Below are 17694 nucleotides of genomic sequence, written 5' to 3'. Positions count from 1 at the left end.
AAAAACAAATCCCTACTCTCTTGTGTAACATGCTTTATTTTTAAAGCCTAACTTTGAAAAACACTGTGGAGATATTACTAACAACTGCTTTTATAAAATTAATTTTGACATTTCAATATATATATACATCCTTTCCCGTCGTTTTTTTTTCCTTTTAATGTTAACAAGGCTAAACATAAAAAATAACAAGCTTATAAGGAACATTAAAATGTCATACCATATCCAGTCAAACGTTTGTCCGTATTTTATATATATTTATAATATATGTCCTTGTCTCGGTTGGGAACATTTCTTTCCCAATTTATTTTATTATTATTATTTTTTTAAAAAACAAACAAACCTCTTTCCGTTTATTTTAAGGAGCCGAAGAACGCCCTTTGAAAAGCAAGGAAGGCCGAGATTTCAAGGGTTTCCCTCCGCTCCCTTCCGCCTGGGGTAGATTCAATTCGGCCGCCCGGTCGCTCCTCCTTCCGCTCTCTGCCCACCCGCCCCAGCGCCCGTTTGCTTTGGATGGGAGGCTTCCAGTCCTCAGATGCCGAGGCGGAGGAGCCTCCTCCGTCCCTCCCGACTGTCGCGCGCGATCGCCTGCCCTCCTTCCCCGCCCTCCCCCCTCCCTCCCTCCCTCCCTCCCTCCCACGCAGCAACGAGAGCAGCCACCCCGCAGCCTGGCCGAAGAGGCTGGCCCCGTCCTCACACCGGCCTGTCCACGGCATATTGGCAGGCGCTCAGGTTGGAGGCCGGGGTCTGGACGCTGGCGTAGCCGAAGCTGGAGTGCTGCTTGGCTTTGAGTCTCAGGCTGGCCAAGCTAGAGTTACACGTGTCCCGGTAAACGTAGGGAGGGGTCGGCGGGGCGTAGGGGCAGGCGGGCGTGGGCACGGCCGAATTGAGCGAAGGGTTGCTCAGGTTGTTCAAGTTGTTGAGGCTGTTGAGGCCGGAGCCCGGCACGCCGGCCACCGCCGAGGGCACCATGCTGGAAGACATGCTCATGGAGGAGATGGAGTTGGGGGGGGAGAACATGCTCTGCGAGGAAAGCGGGTTGACGTTCATGGAGTTGAAGAAGGGGAAGCTCTTGGTGGAGAGCGAGGCGGAGGTCAGCCCTTTGGCGGCCCAGTTGTTGTACGAGTAGCCCGGGTACATGTCGTCGTAGGGCTGCATCAGCCCGTTGAACTGCGGCCCGAAGCCGTTCTTACAGAGTTCCGCCTGCTGGTTCCGCTCCCGTTTCCGCCACTTGGCCCGCCGGTTCTTGAACCAAACCTGAAGGAGAGGGGAGGGAGGAGGAGGAGGAGGAGGAGGAGGAGGAGGAGGAGGAGGAGGAGGAGAGGAACAGAGCGAATGAGAGCTGGTCAGTGAGGGGAAACCAAAGGACACCAGCATGCCCCCCTCAGCCCTCCGAGACCCCCGCACTACGGGGCTTCCCGACCTCCCCGGGGGAAGGGAAGGGGCAAGCAAACAGCACAAACCAGAAGCCCCCCTCCCCCCACACACTTCTTCAGTGCCGCCTTCCTCTCCCGCTCCAGCCTCGGACTTCATCACCCAGGTTTTTGTTTTACCAAAAATTTTTTTTTAGCCCGTTTTAAAAAGAATGTTAAGTCCTTCAGCTGAGTTTGAACAATAAACGCGCGCCGCGCTCTGATATGGCAAATGAAGCCTTTCAAGGCTGTTTTACACGAGTGGCGGGTGGGGGAGAAGAGAGAGAAAAGGCTTTGGAAGAGTTGTCCGAACGTGAAATGTACCGTTATTTATCTAACAAGAGCCTCTCCTGGCCCTCCCGTTTTTTCGAGAGAGGAGCACCACTGAAAATCTTTGCATCCTCACGATCACAAGACCTCGCTCTCAGCAAGACTCCCTTCCAAGAAAACCTTAAGTAACCTACACGGAAATGGGCTCCAGAGTTAAAGGCCCAAGTCCCAGTAAAAACAGCGCGAGGTTCTGTTGGCAGAGACCTCCCCACTCCCCGCCCCACAGAACGCCATTTCCTTAGATTTCGCTGAAGTTAGCAGGCAAACCTGTTTAGCCTAGAATGTTACACCTTTCACACAAACTGGTCCAAGGAGGGAAGAGTTTTGTTTCTCTGGCCTTATTAACGTATTTATAGCTACATAAACCAACCGGTCTACCCTGGCATTTACATGCGGAAAATAAGCACCCAAGAGCGGGCCTGCGCTGAATTTAACGAATAGGCTTCTCCAAAGAGCGGCCAATCTTCTTCTCCTTAAAAGGGACAAAAATGCTTATCCGAAACTGACTTTGAGACGGGGAGGACTTTGTTCCTAGCCCCGACAAAAGGTATGTTGAGGTCCGAAGGCAAAGATAGTTCATAACAAACTCTGATAACTAGCCAAGAAAACGTCCTATGCATCTGCTGGTTGGTTTTCACCCCGCGTTTCTTCTCTCTCTCTCTCTCTCTCTCTGTCTCTCTCTCTGTCTCTCTCTCTGTCTCTCTCTCTCTCTCTCTCTCTCTCTCTGTCTCTCTCTCTGTCTCTGTCTCTGTCTCTCTCTCTCTCTCTCTCTCTCTCTCTCTCTCTCTCTCTCTCTCTCTCTCTCTCTCTCTCTCTCTCTCTCTCTCCACTTCATTCATTTTGATCCGAGTGGTAATCTTGAACAAAAGGCATGGGCTCAATTTTTCCTCTCCAAACCTCTCACTCTCCCTTCCACCTCTAAAAGTCTAAGGCAAGGAAGTTAATCGCTTTAACACCTATTTTCTACACAGGAGAGGAAGAACGATCCTCACGGTTACATTAATAATCCAGAAGTAGCTTGAAATTTAAATCCGGTCAATGATTTCCTTTCCAGCAGCCCGACAAAAAAGAAATCAACGTAAATATCGGCTAGGAAACCTTCTAATAAATCTTTACCTTAACAGCTTGTGACAGCAGCGTCTTTTCTTTCATGTGCTAATCATTAGTTAGAGCTAAGCCACGTCCGCCCCAGCTTCTTCTCCTGAGCTTTTGGCAAAGTTTGCTCTTTCTCAACGCGCGAAGGACGGGCGCCTCCATCGCCAAGACAAAGGCGACAGGCGCGCGCCTCCTTCGCCAATCCACATTCCCAGTTGCCTGCTCGGCCCACCCGCCCCCTGCCACTTTCTGATGTGGATTCGGATGGTCGCTGCTCTTTGGCTGACCCCACGCGAGGTCTGGTCTAGCTGGGCCCGCCACGCTCCCCCTCGCCACGCCAGTCGTTCGTACTGCTCTCTGCACACCCAAACGCTGAGGCGGCCGCTCCAGACTGCAGACAACCTGCAGGGTGGACCGTCTTTCCGCCATCCACAACGGAAGGCCGGGCGTCTTTTCAGGGCCTCACGAGCAGAGAGCCGTGCGCTTTTGGAGCAGAAGATCGGACTGCAGCATCGCGCACAGCTGAAGGTCTATTGTTCAGTTGTGAGTAGAGGCCCGCTTCCCTCGTCCAGGGTTTGTTTTTTGTTTTTTTTAGGCGTCTGGAACGACAATCCGACATGTTGTTACAGAGTAAATCAGTCTAGATGTGGTTTACTGCTGATTGGAGCCACCACAATAGTACAATTGGAAATCTGAGGGTAATTGCATCGCCCGTTAGAACAGAAACGCAAACTTGCCTAGAATCCCAACAATAGCAGCAACAGCCAAATCTCAAGAGCAACAATTCTATTAGAGAGAACCAAAATGTCGCAAAGGAACCCGGAAGGCTGCTTCAATACACTGTTTCCGCGTTGTTTCCGAAAGGACAATTTTCCAAGGTTTAAAATGGTTTGAACCGCAGGAATTCCAGGTGAATTGACTGAGGAAGCCAAAAGGATCAGCTTCTTCCTTATACTTGGCCATATTTTCCCCAGTCGCATGTTGTTTATTTGCACTAAAGCGTGAGTCCCAACCCTTCCGATTTTTAATTTAAAAAAAAAAAAACTTTGGGATTTGTATACTTTCTGAGCGTTGCAATTAAAAGGGATTCATCAAATGGACGGTATGGAATTGATTGGCATTCATTTAATCTAGGAAAGACATTACATTGGAAATGCAACACTTCCCCCCCCCCCTAAATGTGGATAACTTTGCCACAAAGTTATTTCCACTCTATTGTTCAGTGACAAAAGTTTGGAAAGGAACAGGTTTAAAGTGGAGTAAGTTCTCCCCTTTTATAGCAACTGTTTTGGAGAGTCTTTTTCACTCCTGTCTAAGAAAACAACTGTGTGGTTTTTACACCACTGTTTTTTTTTTTAAAAAAATGCTCCTTCTCCTCTCCCTCTCCCTTTTCTTATGTGTGCCTGTGAATGTGTGTGTGCGCTTGTGTATGAAATAACAGCAGCGACAACATGGAAACCATCTAACCTCTGCTTCTCTGGGCATATTCCCCCCCCCACCTTCATTTCACTGACTTCCACCAAACCTTTCTTCAAGTAAACCTTGGCATCAAATCCAAAGGTTCACTTACCAACTTTCCTCACTCCAAGCAGTAGTAATTATTCAAACCCTACGGAGCTTTAGAGTCACTAATAACACCGAATTAAGAGATCCCCAGCTACCAATTTCTCTGCCTAAAAAACCTAAACTCAGTTTACACCAGGAAAACTCGAGCCGCACTGGATTCCATCTGATTTTTCCAACAAGGGGTAGTTCTGAACTATAATCTCGGTAGAAAAATGGCCTTCCCCCCCCCCCCCGGAGCCGCCGCCCCCTTCCTCTCAGGCGCTTTGGGGGAAGCTTTATTTTTTTTTTCCTCTTCCCCTCCGACTGAGCTGCCTGATCCTGTCGGATTTTAGGGGCTTTGAGATGGAGCCATAAATCTAAGGCGAGAAGAGGGATGGGGAATAAGCCACCAGAGTTGTGAAAGCGGAGGGAAAGGAGGGCGGGCGGAGGGCAAAGAATGCAGAGGAGGGAGCGTCGCGGGGCCCGGGAAGGCGGCCGAGGCCTGGCGTTTGGCGCATTCGGGCTGGGCGCACGTCGGAGCCTGCCCTGAGCCGCTTTCTTGGCGCAGGTTCCCTTGCTCCTTCGCATCCCGTTCAGAACACGCCGCACAGTCGGGCCCATTCATCATCTTCGGAGGGGAAGGCAATCCGTCAGGGCCTGACAGACAGAACCCGAGGAGCTGCGCCGGGCCAAAGCCCGCCTCGCTGGAGGCGAAATCGAAAGCAGCGGCCGCCGCCGCCTCCGCCGCCTCCTCTCCCCGCGAAGTCCCGCCCAGCGGCCCCCTGGCACCTCGGCGCTTCTCTTACCCGGACTCTGGCCTCGGTGAGGTTGGTCCAGACCGCGATCTCCTCCCGCGTCGACATGTCCGGGTAGCGGTTCCGTTGGAAGGTGGCCTCCAGTTCCTGCAGCTGCTGGCTGGTGAAGTGAGTCCGCTGCCGCCGCTGCCGCTTCTTCTTGGACGGATCTTCGGCGCCCGCCTCCTCATTCTTGCTCGGCTGGCTTTTCTCTTTTTCTGCGAAAGGAAAAGCAGCGTCGGGTCACCGGGGCCCGTCGGGGAGAGGGAGGGGAGGAGAGAAGGCGCGGCGGCGGAAAGGCAAGGCAAGGCAAGGCAAGGGGGCAAAAGGAGTCGCTTCGTTCACCCTCGGCCGGCTTCACAGGCCCGCGACTGGAAGCCCACGCAAGGCCAGCCTCTGGGAAGGGTCTGCCGGCCGAGCCCGCTTCCCTTTCAGCCCGCGCCACGGAAAATCGAGGGGACTCGGCGTGCACCATCCGGAAGGAGCCAGCGCCACAGCGATAGGATTAAAACATGAGTTAAGAAGCAATAAAAAAACAAAAAAAACCCAGGCGTGCCCTTATCCGCATTCAGGTACGGGAGCTTCGGAGAGAAGAAGTAGAAATCCGAAGGGCTGCTTGAAATGAAGGCGCTTCCTTCCCGGTGAAACAACCCAACTGAGAATGAAAGAGCGCTCCCTCATCCTCGGAGCGCGTCTGCAGGATGAGTGACACACAGGTGTGAGTGGGTTCCTTGTGCTTTGGAAATTTTACCCAAAAACATCGGCTGAAAATGGGAAAGGAAGGAGAAGAAAGGGGGATTCCCACTGCAAAAATACCTGCTTAGACTTGGAAGGTGGATGGTGTAAATTAATCACTCCCAGCCTGTGTTCAAACTGCCAGGTCCAAGCAGGTTTTCTGTGAATATTCCAGGGATTGCTCACTCTTCCCCCTTAAGCCTACTACGGTTTTATTGCAATTAAATATACAACCACCGGAGATTGTAGTGGGACAGTGCAAGTCTGAACTGACATATCTTCCATAATATAGAACATGAATCTACTGACAATAAACTCCAATGCCCTGGTTTAGGGCACACAAACACACACACAAAAGCTTTCAAAAGGACATACAGGTATGTATTTATTAGAAATTACCTCTCAGGATTTTAGAAGTACAGAGTATTATCTTGCATATTCTTACATTTCTAGACATGCCCACTTTGGGGGCATCCAGAAATTATAAATATTACATCACAAATTGAAGAGTTGATCTTGATTGATACAAACTGCCAAATGTCTCAAAAAGTGCTATCAGACTGAGAATCCTTTCAGAAGCGGTTGTTTTATGCACTGCAGCAACGCTTTATGTACAATATGAAGGGCAGCGAATATCTATCTATGAATCATACAAAGATAGATACACTGTTCTCTTTAGGTCTCAAGATTGTCCTTTATATAAATTAGAAGTGTTCATTAATGAGTTAAAATGGTTTGACCTTAGTATAATTTGAGGTGGTGACTCTAATCCGAGGTCCATATCCAGTGAAAACCTGCATTATCTACTCAGCAGAAGGTTAACTGTATCTGTGGATTTAGTCCCAAATAAAAATGTATGTAGTGTTAACCCAAGACTTAGAGGTTGAACCCGAACTAAAGTTGACCACATTTACTTGCAAACAAATCCTATTCAGTTCTTTCCTTCTCCCTGGGCTAAAATACTGTACATTGCATATTCTGACAGATAGTTCTGAGCTATTGCACACACGAAGTGTAATTGCAGTTGAACTCTATGCACATTAATTCTAAAGACATCCAGTTGATCTTAACAGGACTTACTCTTGAGTAAGCACAGGCAGGAGTGGCCTTGTCTTTCAGAAGCATCTTCTGCATGCTTTAGCAGAATTTCCCAATGCAGCTTATTGGAAAGTCTCAGAAACTTGCATGGGGACTTACAGCCAATCAGTTTCACGTTTTATGAATTCTGCCCTCTTGCAATCACATTATTTTCACTAATCTCAGATTTTGGACAATCTCGTTATTTCAAGAGCTTCCCCCCCCACCCCCATTTAGTTTCCAGTAAGGGAAGAATTCAAATAGTGACTCTTTCAGAGAGATAAATCAGGTGATATTCCTGAGAATTGTTGCTCTGACTGCTTTCACCTTAGTGGTCCAAGTTCCCGTTGGGTTTGCTGCCCCACCAGCTTCTCTCCCTTGCGAACACAAAGGTTGGCCCAGAAGAGGGTATTAAAAATTGCCCCCATTCTTTGCCCCCTCTCTATACCAAAAGCGGCAATACCTGAAGCAGTCTGATTCGCCTTCCCCATCTTAAAAGAAGTGGAGAATTGCATTTTGTTGTTGATGATGATGTTCCTTTGCAGTTCTCTACCTTTCCAATTTCTAACTATGGAAATAACGGATCAGGTCCATGGGCCAATATCTCCCCCCCCCCTTGCCGTTGTCACTGTATAATAATGGGGGAAGGTTAGTGGCTGGATTGGGGCAAGAAGAGCCTTACCTGCGGCCTCGGGGCTGGAGGTGTCGGAAATGGTGTGAACCTCCAGCCGATGTTTGGCAGACTCCAGGGCCGACCGCGGCTGGCCGGGGGTCAGGGCTGAAGCCATAACCAGGGCCGGCTGCTGGTGGTGATGATGGTGGTGGTGGTGGTGGTGGTGGCAAGACGAGGAGGCGGAGGAGGAAGAGGAAGAGGAAGGGGAGGTGGAGCAAAGCTTATTCCCGGCTCCCAAACGCTCCAGGCTGAGGGGTTCTTTCAGGCAGTTCATCGAGCGACGCCAGCCAGCCAGCCAGCCAGCCAGCGAGGCCGGGGGCTGAGCGCTGGCGGAGAAGAGCCCCGGTGCGGGAGTCTGAGCCGCTGCCAGGGAGGGTCGGAGGCCGCCGCAGTCGGTGGCCCAGGAGCGGCGGCTGCCGGAGCCCCCTGACCAGACTTCGCTCTTTCCCGGCCGATTAGCAGCGATCAATCCCGTCCGAAGCTCAAGGCAGGGGAGCTCCCTGGCCGCCCCCCGCCTGGTCCCCCGCCAAGCCCCGCCGCATCAGCCTCTGCAAAGCGAAGGCTCCCGAGGCAGAAGCGCCCCCGCTGGGAGAGCCTGGGCACCCTGAGCCGGAGACTCCCAAGGCGGACGGCGCGGACCATGAAGGACCCCCGAGAGCGGGCCAAGCCGATCGGGCGCAGGTAGAGCGTGGTAGATCCAAAGCGAGGCCGGCTGCAAAAGAGCCAGCAATCCCGGGGCGAGCCGTTCGCGCTCTGGCCTGGCGGTGGCCGCCACTTCCCTCCCCTTCTGGGCAGCTCTGCGCCGGGCGGGCGGACGCTCGGAGACCCGGGCTCCTCACTGGCTTCCCTGTTTGCCTAACATCTTAAACGCCGAGGCCGCCTGCCCGGGCCAGTGATATCACCCGGCCCCTTTCTCTCTCCTCCTTCCAGCCTTCCCCCCGCGGCCGAGACTCGCTGCGGAGACCAAGACTGACGCCCAGCGCGACCAATCCGAAAGCGCAACGCCCCGGCGCAGGCTATAATAAGAACAGCCTATCAGAAACTTAGGGCAAGGCTCAATGGAAACCTTCGCTCTTCGTCCTTCTCTCTCTCCCTCCCTCTCTCTCTCTCTCTCTCTCTCTCTCTCTCTCTCTCTCTCTCTCTCTCTCTCTCTCTCTCTCTCTCTCTCTCTCTCTCTCTCTCTCTCTCTCTCTCCACCCACCCCCACCAAACCCCTTCCCTCCAGTCAAATTTTCAAGCTACGCGTTGCAAGTCAGCAAAGGGAAAATTGGAAAAGCTAGGGCCGGGGAGGAAATCCGTCGACGAAGCAATCTTCTTATTACCTAAGGCTTTCATCCTGGAAGAAGAAGAAGCTTTTTCCTGCATTTATTTCGGAGATGCCTGCAAGGACTCTTGGAGCCACTCAATAACCCAATCTGGAACACGACGATCTTCACATCGCTCCCTAAGCACACAAAGGACCTTTCCTTAGATTAAAAGAAGGCATGTAGCCCGGAGGAGAAACGCAGCCTTGAGAAAAAAAATTTTTTGCGGTAACCTCAGACCTTTGTTTCACTGAGGCAGAAGAGAAACTACACTTTTTAGAAGAAGCACCCAAAGTGAGCGAAAAGTGGATGATCCTAGAAGCGTAGAGAAGCTTCTACCGTTTAGGACCTCTGTGATTCACGGCTGTCAATTGTTATTACACTGAATACACAGTGTAATAAATGTCCCCGATTAACGGTTGCAATAGTATTGTTTAAAATCCCCGGTGACTTTGAACTACTTCAGATGATTTTCACTGATCTTAATGTACTTTTTTTTATAATTGTCTGCCTATCGGATTCTAAAAGATCTTTGTAATCCCAAACACATTTCACCCTTTTGTTGTAAAGACTGCAGAGATTTGAAGCTAGGATCCATCAAACGCCGGAACAAACAGTCTTACTTGGTGGTTGAGCACCTTTTTCACCAGTAAAACCAAAACTGAGGCATTGTCTACCTATTTTAACGTGCCACTATATTTTCCCAATTTCTTTTTTTTTTTAAAAGTCCCTAACATCCTTTTGCTATATTTTATTTTATAATAATGAAAATTAGAGTAAGAAGAATGAAAAATCCCTAGAAATAAAACCTGCCGGGGAAAAAATTGGTTAATTTGTTTCTCGCTTGGCACTTAAAACAAGCTGGGTAAATGTCAAAATCAACGAGACTCGCCCGCAGAGAAAGGACCTCAAAATACACCTTTTACTGAGCCGTTATCGGGAATTAAACACTACGTGATTTACTCTGCTGGAATTATGTTTCCTACCCGCAGATACAGCATGGCAACTTGTTGCAACGTTGCGTCAAAATTGGGGCTTAAATCTCTTTTTAAAAGACACGCATTTGAGCCAGCCTGCCTACACCGCATCAGCCCCGCATTTCAGTGAACAAAACTAAATAAAACAGAAATGCGCTCTCCTACCAGGGCTCTTTGCAGATGAAACTGGCTATTCTTTGCTTTTCGGTTGTTTTTTTTTTAGGGTGGTGTTTTATATATATATATTACAACCTTTAGGGAAAGGCAAAGAGAATCTCGGGTAGACTTTGCTTCTAGGCGGGCTGGGAAACCTTATCAATCCTTTAGCCTCTCCTGTGAGGGGTCAGTGTGAACACTGTCTTTCTATCTCCCGTCGAAAAATCCCGTCGATTTATGGCTAGTTTAAAAGGTGCTTTGTATTCGTTCCTTAATAATCCGGATTTCACTCTGGATTCCCAGTTATTGAAGCCGTGGAGCTCGCAGCCGCTTTAGCAGGAGGGTTGACTCAGCCTGGTGGATAAGAGAGCTCGGCTCAGATTCGCAGGACAAGGCCCCGGCGGGCCCCCCCCCCGGTTTTCGGGATGCACCCAAGCAAGCCGCCGCTGATCCCTGGATGTTGCCATAGGGGGGAAATCCCTGAGCCGGTCACCTTCAACCCCAGCCCCGTTTCCATCTCTTCCCCCCCCCCGCCGCCCCTTAATGGAGGGACGGCGCCCACCCCTTTTGTCGCCTTCCCCGCTAAACTCCATTTATAATTTTAGCTGTATAGCTAAGGAAAAGCAGGTCTCGTTAATTTACATGCTGCTCATTATCCGCTCTTTAAACGCGGAAGCTTTATCCATCAGATTTGGCAGCGACCTGCCTCTCCTCAGGACCGCTCAGCGTTTGGATGCAGACAATTCTCTTAGGTTTGTAGTGGATTTTAAGCTGATAAGACTCTAATTTGCTTAAGTCTTTTAAATAGGGGCTTTCAATGATTCTAGCTCTTTTCTTACTGGATTGCCTCTAATTCCCCCAAGATCATAAAGTATATGTATAAAGTAAATAGTTTATCCCTAAGCACCGCCAGCAGATGACCTATAAGTAAATCAATAAGAATCCGAAGCTTTTCTCCACAATTTGTTTACTAACCGTAGCCCGGTTCTCCTTAACCTCCTAGGGCTATGCGGGGCTACACACGCCGCGTAAATCCCTCCAAGCCTTATTAAAGCGACGGCTGCGGCAGAAACTACTCAGTCGTGGCAGACCAGACGGAGTGGAGAAGAGGGGGGCAGGAAATGCCGCAACCCTAACCCCCCCAAGAAGAAAGCAGGAATTTCTCCTCCAAACTTGGGGAAAGGGGGGTAGTAAGAAGAAATTAACGGGCCCGGAGAAGGGCTTAGCACAGAGCAGTCCTTTGAGGTTAGGTGAAAGAGTATCATTCTTTCTCCAATCGGATTGAAAATGCCTTTAGAAGGGATGCCAAGAGCATCCTAACGCTTGCATTGAAAGCAATCCTAAAGATGCACCCCGTTTTACCAATCCAACAGACTTTCTATGCACAAGGAGAGATTTCAGTACAGAGAAGGAGATACGGCACACCGCGCTTAGCATCTTCGCTGGTAAGAAACCAGCGCTTGCCCTCTGCAATCCGAAATATATCTACGCAGAAGCCAGCTCCTCTGCTGTCAGTGAGTCTTCCCGTTAAGGGTACGTAAGACCACTGCCTTGATAATTGAGTTCTGAGCTGAAGAAGAGAGGTGGAAACACCAGCTTTAGTACTTTTTCAAAGGGAAGATCCCAAGGATTTTAAGAAGACTAGCCATAGCAGTCAATGACAAGAGAAAGATTTAAACCCAGTTAAAGTTGAATTAACGGTGGCGTTACAGATCGGTATATTACAGAACCGGGAAGATGGGGGAGACTCAGGAAGAGGGTTGCTATGCATGGAAATGGTGCAAGCAGCAGACCCAGTCCTGGTGCCCATGGGTGGGTTGGATTTCAACCCTTCCCAATCTCATGGCCATTTCAACTCATTTGGGAGGGCACCTAGTTAGGAAAGGCCCCTGCAGGCATTTCTCTCTTCAGTTGAAGTGGGAGTATGACAGCCTAACTCTATGATTCCTGCTGGATTAAAAACCTCCTTGACAACCTGGATTTAATCATCTAATCTAATCTAATATTTCAGATCATGAAATCTAATTACTCTTTAACTAGTAGCAACTCTCAAACAGAGGCCATTCACAAATTCTCTCCTAATTTTGAGGTGGATTACTAGATCTGAACCTGGATAGATTCTGTAGAAAAGAACCCACACTTTACCATTAACTTTCTCTATCTGCTTCGAAAACACCAACCATTGGAAAATGGGCATTAGCATTTTCTGAATGGCTACCCCAGGGATGGGGTACCTTGGCTCTTTTATGACTTGTGGACTTCAACTCCCAGAATTCCTGAGCCAGGCTGGCTCGGGTATTCTGGGAGTTGAATTCCACAAGTCATAAAAGAGCCAAGGTTCCCCACCCCTGGGCTACCCCATCCAGACTTCAAAAGCTTGCCCCCAATTTTGAATCAAAGATTCACAGATGGCAGAAAATAGCATCCAAGATAACATAATTTTAAAGCACTGATGATAATGATAATATTGACAATATTAATGATACACATGATCTGCTTCTGGACAAAAATCGGGGAGAGAGATGGGCAGTTCAAAAATGTGAAAAGCAAACAAAAAGTGATTTATTCTAGAAGACTTTGTTGGCTTCCCATATAGTTGCTCAAAAAAAGTTTAACTAATCCAACATTAGTCTAGTCTGAGTCTAATCTAGTCTAAGTGGTTGGTGGTTTAATGTGTCATGGGAATTTGTTCATTGCTTTAAGAACATTTTTGAATCAGCCATTAAATATTAAATATTATCTTTAAATATTAAATATTATCTTTACCAATAAATTACTTCAGTGAGCATATCTTATGCCCCTTCCTCCTCCTATTTTCCCCACAGCAACAATCCTGCGAGGTAGGTTGGGCTGAGAGAGAATGACTGTCCCAAAGACACCCAGCTGACATTCATGGCTAAGGAGGGACTTGAATTCATAATTTCCAGGTTTCTAATCTAGTTTCTTAACCATTAGGCCAAACTGGCCTTCATCATATTAATACACTCCCAGCAATGCTCCAAGGTCACTTCCATCAAATAACCATCAAATCCAAAAAAAAAATACACCAATATCTTAAAACATTATAGAATCCTAAAACAAATAATAGCCACATTAAGAAAAAAAATCCGTAACAGCATAAAAAACGTGGCATCAGTGTTCAGAGCCACACAGCAGACTAAAACAGACACCGCAGGAAAATATAATCAGTTTATATTTTTTTCTTTAAAATGGTGTCATGGAGAGACCAATTGCACTGTACCACAATTATGCTTTAGTTTGTGGTCTGAATTCAGTTTGTCCAGTGCCTGGTGCAAACGCACAAGCTTCGGTCTTCTTAGGAAGCAGCCTTATGCCAAACCAAACCAGTAGCTGAGTATTTCCTAAAATAAATCAAAGGCAATGGGTTTTCAATTCCAGGTCAGGGATGGGTTAGAACTTTTGGCATGTCAAGAATCTCTTCTGTCCTTGAGAAAGAAGTGTTGTTTGTGGGCAAGACGGGGTTTCATAAGATTCACCACTCCCCACCCTCACTGTGTTTTATCCAGATCCACAGCCGGGTGTGGGTTTCTACAGTATAACTAGATTGACCAAAGCCACTAATCTCAGCTTTGGAAAGTGAAAGGGCTAATCCCTTAACCAGGTAGATCCTGCCCAAGGGGTGGCATGTGGCAAAACTTTCATGTCCCTAATCTCAGTAGCTTTTCATTCCCACTCATCTAGATTTTTTTTTTAGAAATAGAAATCTTGCTTTGTATCTCTGACACTGGGACTGGAAAATAAAAAAAAAATGGGTCACAGGTTGGAGCCAATGGGAAGGTCTCTTGCTCAAATGCCAAGCACTCTCAATCTTGGACAATATTTTGTTTTTCCTCAAAGAGGTTTGCATAACATAATTTTCTTTTATATGCATATGTAGATTATCCTAACCTGTAATCCTATGCTGTTCCCTGCATTGATATGCATGGGATAAATTTTTACATAAAGTTACAAAGTAAAAAAAACAACAACCATCTCCGTGGGGGTATCTCACCCAGGTTACTTCTCATTCCTTCCAAATACTGTCCCCTTAAAGCATCTCATGAGGAATCTACCAAAACCTAGGCCAGGGGTAGGCAACCTTGGCTCTTTTATGACTCAAGAATTCTGGGAGTTGAAGTCCACTAGTCATAAAAGAGCCAAGGTTGCCTAGCCCTGACCTAGGCAATAATTAAGACACTGTAGTACGATTTCTTGTCTTCCCTAACACCAACCTAAGTGGTTCCCTCATTCCAAGGTGCCTGCCTCAACCCTTCAAGTGAAAGAACAAGGCAATCCAGTTATGCTACCAGCAGCTGGAAAGCTGACAGAGAAACTACCTTTCCCCAGGGCGGTTCCAAACCTTACATTTGAAATGCAAGTCTGTCATATTAAAATTAGACAAACAGACAATTGACTGATAATTAATAGACACCCTCTTCTGAGCTACACTTTAGTGTTCATATCATTCGGGAGGAAACAAGCATTATTACTTTAGTGCTATTTCTAGGATGTTTAGATGGTTTGAGATAGTTGGATCATCAACAGTATAGTTAACTGACAATGATAATTAGTAAGAAATAATTAATATTCTAAAGCTAGTAGAACACAAAGCTACAGAGAAAGAGGAGATAACAAAAAAAAAAAAATCCCCATCCTCTCTCTGCTCTCATAATGAATTGATAATTTTGTAGAAACTGTGAATGCTCCAACACTGGAAGTTTTTAAGAAGAGACTGGACAGCCATTTGTCTGAAATGGTATAGGGTTTCTTGCCTGAGCAGGGGGTTGGACTAGATGACCTCCAAGGTCCCTTCCAACTTTACTATTATGATTATTATGATCTGTACTCAGGTACAGTAATGGGCATGCAAAGGAAAATATAGTATTTTCAAACTAAATTAAATTCCAGTATCTTAACTGGTCTGTAGGCAGAATTATACAACAAAGAACAATTCAAAAAGTCCTTATAAATTCCTCAGCTGCCTTTTAATTAGGAATAAAATGTTGAATCTCCAGAGTTTGGAAATTCATCATCACTGATGTTGTTATTGATAATTTTAAAGAGTAATTTAGTCATGATTCGTTCTCACCAGTAAATCTCAGAATTGTGCTATTAAAAATACAACACACTCTTATCATTCTTTTCATTTCTATCATATCCATTCTTAAAATAGATTTAATTTTATACTCAGAATGCCCTAAGTTGTTTTCTGAAGAACTTTTTAAGGTAGACTGATTAGCCCAAAGTCACATATGCAACTCTCTGATGTGCCCTTAAAAGGTTTGCAGTGTTAGGTTTCAGACTTATAGAAAATAACTGTAAAATATTCCAAAGGCTATTTTTGAAGAATGACACACACATGTCAAAAATGAAATGAAATGAAATAAAGAACTGTACTGCTTAGTCAGGTGATAACAGATCCACAAGGATGTTCTTACTACTACTACTACTACTACTACTACTGCTACTACTACTACTCAATATTAGTTTTTCATGGGTCCATCCCTCAAGATTTCCAGAGGCAAAAGTAGACTGGAGTGAATTCCATAGCATGGCAGGAGATGCGCTGTGGACTTGAGGATACTTCATGGCCCATCCTAGTTAAAGGATAGGGAAGTGAAAATTGGTCCAAATCACATGAAGGGTTTGGATAATGGGCTTTTTTCATCCAAAGCAAATGGTAGGCAAAATCAAGGGCCAGTGTGTTGCAATGACCAAAACGTTGCATTAGGACAAAGAACAACCTGGTTCAGATTTGCTGTCAGACAAGAAATGGTGACCAAGATGCTCTCCTTGTTAAATAAAATAAGTAAATAAAATAAGGCATGTAGCATAGCAGAATCAGAAGAAATGAAAACCACGCTATTCTTCCTTGTTCATTTCTACAACTGGAAGTTCAGCTGAATTTCATTTCGTCCTGTTCTCCGGAGCCGCCAATACCCGAATAAAGCTTATTTTGTCAGGAAGTAGATCTCTGGTTAATTAGGATCACATTATGGAAGCCAGTCAGATAACCCTTATTAGTATGTTGGTGAAAACAGCAAAGAACATGATCAGTCCTTCAGGACTAACCATGTTATTATTAATCAAGAGGAACCGTTCGTTATTTTTATCACTTTCCCCTCCCTAGATTTAGAAAATATAGTCTATTACCACCTTGTGCTACAATAAAATGATTACTCTTCAATTAGCACAGGACTCTGTTGTTTCAGCTTATGGAGCTAAAGGTTTTTAAAGCACCCTCACGGGTGTTCCTTAAACCATTTCCCCGGGGCCACTAATCAATGGGAAATAAACAGGGTCTCCCTTTCCTGTTTTCACAGTCGCCACTTCAGCACCGAAGAACCAATTTTCTCCTAAAAGCTCTATGGACAATTGCAAAGCAAACAAACAAACACCTACCCATCTCTCTTGGGTGGGCCAGCAAGGAAGAAGCTAAAGAAAGATCTCAAATAAAATGCAAAGGAAAGGAGAAGCAAGCGGAGCCAATTTAGCTGGCGGGGAAAGAGAAAATTAAAAAAAACAACAACCCAAAAACCGAAAACCAGAACCGAACAGAAAGAGCAAGCAAGTAGAAGAAAGGCAGGGAGGGAAGGAAGAGCAGAAAGGAGAAATGTGGATAGAGAAATAATAGCTAGCAAGGGGAAAAAAATGTGTACATCCTCTCTCTCTCTCTCTCCCTCTCTCTCTCCCTCCCTCTCTCTCTCTCTCTCTCTCTCTCTCTGAGTGTCTCTCTCTCTCTCTCTCTCTCTGTCTCTCTCTGTCTCTCTCTGTCTCTGTCTCTCTGTGAGTGTGTGTGTGTGTCTCTCTCTGTCTCTCTCTGTCTCTCTCTCTCTCTGTCTCTCTGTCTCTCTCTGTCTCTCTCTGTCTCTCTCTGTCTCTCTGTGAGTGTGTGTGTCTCTCTCTCTGTCTCTCTCTCTCTCCCTCTCCCTCTCTCTCTCTCTCTGTGTGTGTGTTTGTCTCTCTCTCTGTGTGTGTGTGTGTGTGTGTGTTTGTCTCTCTCTCTCTCTCTGTGTGTGTGTGTCTGTGAGTGTCTCTCTCTGTCTCTCTCTCTCTGTGTGTGAGTGTGTCTCTGTCTCTGTCTCTGTCTCTCTCTCTCTCTCTCTCTGTGTCTGTCTCTCTCTGTGTGTGTGAGTGTCTCTGTGTGTGTTTGCGTGCGTGTGTGTGTGTGTGCGTGTGTGTCAGTCTCTCTCTCTCTCTCTGTGAGTCTCTCTCTCTCTCTCTCTCTCTCTCTCTGTGTGTGTGTGTGTGTGTGTGTGTGTGTGTCTGTCTCTCTTTCTGTCTCTCTCTCTTGGTGATTTTTATGGCGCTGGCGAGGTCTCCTGTCTTTCCTATTTATTCCCTCACTGTTCCCTAGATCAGTTGTTCTCCATCTTGGCAATTTTAGGATGCGTGGACTTCAGCTGGCTGGGAAATTCTGGAAGCTGAAGTCCACCCATCCATCTTCAAGTTGCCTAGGATGAGAAGCGCTGCCTCAGATCTCGCCAGCCTCTGGGCGACGCTCGCTCTTCCTTCCATTTAGGTGACCTCGCAAGCTTTTTCTGGCAAGAACTGTTGCCTTTAAAACAAAAACAAACAAATAAAAAGTGAGAAAAAGAG

The 17694-nt window shown here is 46.8% G+C and overlaps 1 protein-coding gene across 4 annotated transcripts in view; it reads right to left on the bottom strand.

The window, feature by feature from the left end:
- Nucleotides 1-332: 332 nt before the first annotated feature.
- The window catches only part of PITX2 (paired like homeodomain 2), a 41348-nt gene continuing 23986 nt past the window's right edge, over nt 333-17694 (bottom strand). For 3 of the 4 annotated variants that reach the window (XM_083367812.1, XM_083367813.1, XM_083367811.1), the window contains exons 4-5: nt 5186-5391; nt 333-1254 (exon numbers count right to left, since the gene is read on the bottom strand). In XM_083367812.1, coding sequence (XP_083223938.1) covers nt 691-1254; nt 5186-5391 — 770 coding nt within the window. In that variant the 3' untranslated portion in view covers nt 333-690. Of the gene's footprint in view, nt 1255-5185; nt 5392-7667; nt 8771-17694 lie in introns of those variants that run through there. The other variant, XM_083367810.1, reaches the window with a different exon arrangement.

This window comes from Vipera ursinii (assembly GCF_947247035.1).
Source record: "Vipera ursinii genome assembly, chromosome: 7".
NCBI lineage: Eukaryota > Metazoa > Chordata > Lepidosauria > Squamata > Viperidae > Vipera > Vipera ursinii.
Note: the sequence above shows the minus strand (reverse complement) of the source record. Positions and strands in the feature narration are given on the sequence as shown.